General features: G+C 37.5%; 1 protein-coding gene across 1 annotated transcript; it reads left to right on the forward strand.

Moving 5' to 3' along the window:
* Window positions 1-1,045: 1,045 nt before the first annotated feature.
* LOC145096058 (uncharacterized) lies at window positions 1,046-2,561 on the forward strand. Its single transcript, XM_079033832.1, has 5 exons — window positions 1,046-1,244; window positions 1,489-1,544; window positions 1,620-2,089; window positions 2,162-2,250; window positions 2,299-2,561. The coding sequence occupies exons 1-5, from the start codon at window positions 1,046-1,048 to the stop codon at window positions 2,559-2,561; spliced, it is 1,077 nt and encodes a 358-aa protein (XP_078889958.1).
* Window positions 2,562-5,434: the final 2,873 nt, after the last annotated feature.

Genomic DNA, 5,434 nt, shown 5'->3' on the forward strand with positions numbered 1-5,434 from the left:
TTTCGTCTTTAATCGGTTTCATCTACCAATATCTTCTTTTTCTTCTTCTGTTCATCCAAAAATCAAACCTGGATTTTTTCTATGGCCGTCTACATGAAGATAGATCTTCATTTTGCTGGTTTGTTTACGAGGTATCCAATGATCAGTTACTCAGATGGAGTGGAGCAAAGGTTTGAGGATGTGGATTTTGCTGGAATGGACAAAAACGAATTTCTATTGTTCATTTAGAGATTCGCAAACGAGATGTGTGTTGATGTGTACTTTTGCATGCCCGATATCGAGTTCCCTAAAGGACTGAGGATAATAGCAACTAAGAAAGACTACCAGGAGTTTATCGAAGTAGGGTATGATTCTGGCTGTGTAATTTCTGTGTACATGGATCATGTTGGTGTTCATGTTCATCAATGGATTATTGATGAGATGGTCGAAGTATGCACCCCCGAGGACAAGTTTTCTGGTGTAGGTGAAGTAGTAGAAGAGTTGCATGTTGAGACAGAAGGAGGCATTGACCTAGATGAAGTACAAGTGCAAGGTGATTTGGACGACAACTTTGAAGATGGAGATTGCATTCCCATGAACAAGACCTTGAATGATGTATTTTTGAACAAGCTCTGCCCCAAGGAGCAACCAACTCCAGACACTGCACCTCAAGAGGATCCATCTCATGAAGATCCATTTGATTAGATGGATGACCACGACCCAATTCATGAGGAGGTAACAACTTTTAATGAAAATGTTCATTGGAAAAAACAAAAACCTGTGTTAGGAATGAGATTTGAAAATCCTAAACAATTAAAACATATGTTGTTGCTAAAGGATATCAATTGTGCTACAAAAAAATGATAGTAGGAGGCTTTTAGTTAAATGTTGTTCAGGGCAATGCAAGTTTAGATTGTGGGCTTCATGGATGAGTGAGGAAAATTCATTTCAGATTAAGTCTCTTATAGATGACCATAATTGTGCTAGAAATTTTAAAACGGGGTTAATTGTAAGCTATGCATGGATTGGTAGCCATTTCACATCTAAATTTTTACAAAAACAAAAAATGAGTGTTAGGCTACTAAAGGAAGAAGTAAAACAAAAATTTGGAATTGATGTGAGTATGGGACAATGTAGAAGAGCAAAGAAATATGCAATTGAACTTATTGAAGGTACACTAGTTGAGCATTATGCCAAGCTTTGGTCATATGGTGAAGAGATAAGAAGATCCAATCCAGGATCAACTGTCAAATTGGATGTCAACTGTATGCCTTATGGGAAGACATATTTTAGTAATTTACATATGCTTTGAGGGGCTGAAACAAGGTTGGAAAGGAAGTTGTAGAAGAGTAATAAATCTGGATGGTTGTTTCTTAAAGGGATTATGTAGTGGAGAATTGATATGTGCTGTAGGAAGAGATACTAACAAGCATATTTTCCCAATAGCATGGGCAGTTGTGTGTGTGGAAAATAAAGAAAATTGGAAATGGTTTTTGGAGAATCTTTAAGATGATCTACAAGTTGATGATGGTAGTGGTATCACCCTGATGTTAGATCAACATAAGGTATATCACTTATTATACTTCATATTTCTTGTTAATAAAATTCCATTTCTTAACATATAAATTTAAATTGTATAGGGGCTATTGGAGGCTGTGAAGGAAGTAATGCCTAATGTTGCACACAGACAGTGTGTAAGGCATATTGTTGCCAACTTTAGGAAAAGGTTCAGTGGTGTGCATTATGAGAGGATGTTTTGGAAAGCTTGCAAAGCATCAACTGAACCTTTATTCAATGCAGCAATGAAGGAAATACAAGTACTAAATCCTGCAGTATTTGACTACCTTATGGAAAAGAACCCAAAATCATGGAGTAGAGCTTTCTTTAGAGAGGGGAGGATGTGTGATGCAGTTGAAAATGGATTATCTGAAAGCTTCAACAATATCATTAGAGATGCAAGGAAAAAACCAATAATCACAATGTTAGAAGAAATTAGGTTGTATGTTATGGAGAGGCAATTCAATCTCACCATCAAAGGTTGTTCATGGCCTGATTTGAAACCATGCCCAACCATTACAATCCTATTGAATCAGTTGAAAAGAGCTCAAAGGTTTTTTCTTTTCTATTAATACTTTATTTAGTTTTTCCACTATACACCCTAACTTTTATACCATTGCATCAGGTATTGGCAGGTTTTACCTACTAGTTTAAACCAGTTTGAAACAAGGAATTTGGCAGAGTCTTACGTTGTGGATATGGATAGGAGAACTTGTTCATGTAGAGTTTGACAACTAAATGGGTATGGATGTGTGCATTCAGTTGCAACAATCTCATACCTTAACAGTGATGTTGGTAATTATGTGGATCCAATGTACTATGGAGCAATTTATAAGACCACCTACAAGTATCCTATGCGTGGGATGAATGGTAGCAACATGTGGCCACCTACTGAATCCATTCCACCTTTGCCACCATTGAAAAGAAAAATGCCAGGTAGACCTAAAGTTAATAGAAGAAAAGATTCAAGTGAAAGGGGTGCTAGACATACTGTGTCAAAGGTTGGGAAAAAAGATTATGTGTAGTGTATGCAAACAAGCAGGACATAACAAGGTTACATGTTCTAAATCTGAAAAGCCAACAAAACTAGAGGTAAGGAAAGGGAAGAGATCAGATGTTATTGATGGGGAGGGGTAATAAGGACATTAATGGAAAAGTTGGGGAAGGAAGCAGTGTTAAGAAGGCAAAAGGTATGACAGATGAGGAAGGAGGGAGGGGTAATAAGGGCATTAATGGAAAAGTTGGGGAAGGAAGCAGTGCTAAGAAGGCAAAAGGTATGACAGTTGAGGAAGGAGGGAGGGGTAATAAGGGCATTAATGGAAAAGTTGGGGAAGGAAGCATTGGTAAGAAGGAAAATGATGTTATAGATGATAAAGGGGGGAGGGGTAAAAAGGGTAGTAATGGAAAAGTTGGGGAAGGAACCAATGGTAGGAACACAAGAAAGAAGTCGGAAAGAATTTTGAAGAAAAAACTTGGTACACGGGTTGAGGGTAACAATGGGGAAGGCAACACTATTGACAAGCTAATGGAACTAGAATAGGTTAAGTGTGGTCAATGTCGTTATGTAGTCAATGTGTTTATGACAACTGATTTCGGGTTAAGTGTTTTAATTTGATGTTTTCTACTCACTTTGGTCATGCTAAACAATGTTGGATTAAGTGTTTCGATTTTATGTTATGTACTCACTGTGGTGTTATGTAGTCACTATGCTTATGCTAAACAATTTTATGTTGTGTACTCACTATGGTGTTATGTAGTCACTATGCTTATGGTGTGTTGTGTTTATGGACGTGCATGGTATTGGGGTCCATTATTTACATTAGTGCTGGATATATATGGTCTCATTTACTCTAGGTGAACATGGCATTGATGTCTATTATTGACATTAGTGATTGAAAGTCATTACAAGGATAATGTAAATAACCATAACAATTTCCTTGACAAGGACATAAAAAACTGCTACATACGAATTACAACTTGTACACAATTATGCCAAAGAAAATAATCCAACTTAGAACTAAATACATCTTTAGTTTCCAAATCTTTAATTCAAGCTTCTTTTTCGACCTAGCTAATCCTGCAATCATAACTGCTTCAGCACTCATATTCTTAGTGTCTGCTTCTTCTACCCAACAAATAAAACCATTACGAAGTCCCTAACAAAATCAATTTAGAAGTTAGAAGTGTAGAATGCAAAGATAAAAACAAATAAATTAGGGATACAGTGTCCTGATAAAGAAAGTCAAACAAACTTTAGTGGGGCAAGCATAGAATGGTCTTCCAGGGTTTGATGGAGTGGAAGACATTCTGATTATGGCTAAACATCCACATGAGCATTTCACCATTTTTGCTTCGTTATTTCCGAGAGCTGCTAATTTCAAAATGCAAACAAGAACATGTACAAAGAAATGAGATCTACTGCCGAGTAAATGAGGTAAAGTACTTATAAAAAGCAAATGACGAAAATATCCCAGCCGAGTAAGGAAGTAAGTTCTTAAAAATTGTAAATTCCGAAAATACCCCTTGACGAAATTACCCCAATGTTTGATCTCATTAACATCTGTCACAGTTGGTGTACCAACAACAATTAATTTTCATTAATTAAGCCAACCAAGTGTCCAAATCGTTAGTCTTAATCAAGAACATTGATCCCAACAAATCAAAACGCATTCAAGGTGTTTACATTTCATCAAGATAATATCAAAATGCCTGTTACATGTTCCCAGGACTTCAAAAAACATCCGTAAACAGCCACCACTAGATTACCACAAACATCATAGACGATTACCACAAACACAAACGAACACACACAATCCTAATAACATATATTACAATAAAAACCTTAAACATAATAGATGATTAAGACGAACACTAGATTTTCCTACCACTACTATTCACCTCCTTGAGAATCACTTGCTGACTATCAAGTGAATGATGAAAATCATTAGCAGGAGCATCACCACGACAAGACCCACAACCAACAACGCAATAGCTTTAATCTGCTTCTCAACTTTGTCGAACCTTTGCTGCATGTTCAGGACGTCAACCCTGGAATGAAGGTAATCGCGACCCATCTCCTCCTTCATGCGCTCCACCTCACCTTTTTGCTCGGCTATTTTATCACCACAGTCGGAGAAAATCGTGTGCAAATCGTTCAAGTATAGCCCGTCTCTTGAGCTAATCGAGTTGTCGGAGTTTATAGTATCTGGTGATGGTGGTGGGGTAGGCTCCATGGAAGACAGTGAAAGGGAACACGAGTATTCTATTTTCGTTTGTCGGGTTGTGTTTGGCCGGAAGTGGTAACAAAGTGTTAGAGTTTTGTCCAAGAGACCATCCATTTATATAGTAGGGGACCACCTCACCCTTAGTGCCCAAGTAAGTGAACTCGGTGGTGAGTCGATGACGTGTAAACCGAGTCGTCTGAGTTGACTCTGTAGGTTACTTGGATGATGACATGGCAAGCAAACCGGTTGAATTGGATCATAATCCCAAATTAACCGGTTAAATGTTAGTTTATGTCCTTCTAAAACCAAAAAATAAAATAAGAGACCTTTAAACCAAACCTTTTAAGTTAGTAGGGCTACAGTCACATTTTTCAAAAAAAAAAATAAAAAAGAGGAGAAATGATGTGTCCAATATGCACCACAGAATATATATATATATATATATATATATGCATTCGAGATGAATGTTTTCTTTCAACATCAGTGTCATGAGCAGCGTCAGGCTACTTCTCTTGAAAAACCCACATGACACAAAAGACTACGAAGGTGAGTCCCACCAAGCCATCTCTTCCCAGATGTAATCTCTCCCGACAGTAGAGTCTGCCGGAATCCTTCAAACCCCATCTTTATCTTACCAGCAACAACCAAGTGGACCACCTCTAGTCATCATCGAC

Source organism: Lactuca serriola, chromosome 3 (assembly GCF_051521515.1).
Source record: "Lactuca serriola cultivar US96UC23 chromosome 3, Lser_US96UC23_V15, whole genome shotgun sequence".
NCBI lineage: Eukaryota > Viridiplantae > Streptophyta > Magnoliopsida > Asterales > Asteraceae > Lactuca > Lactuca serriola.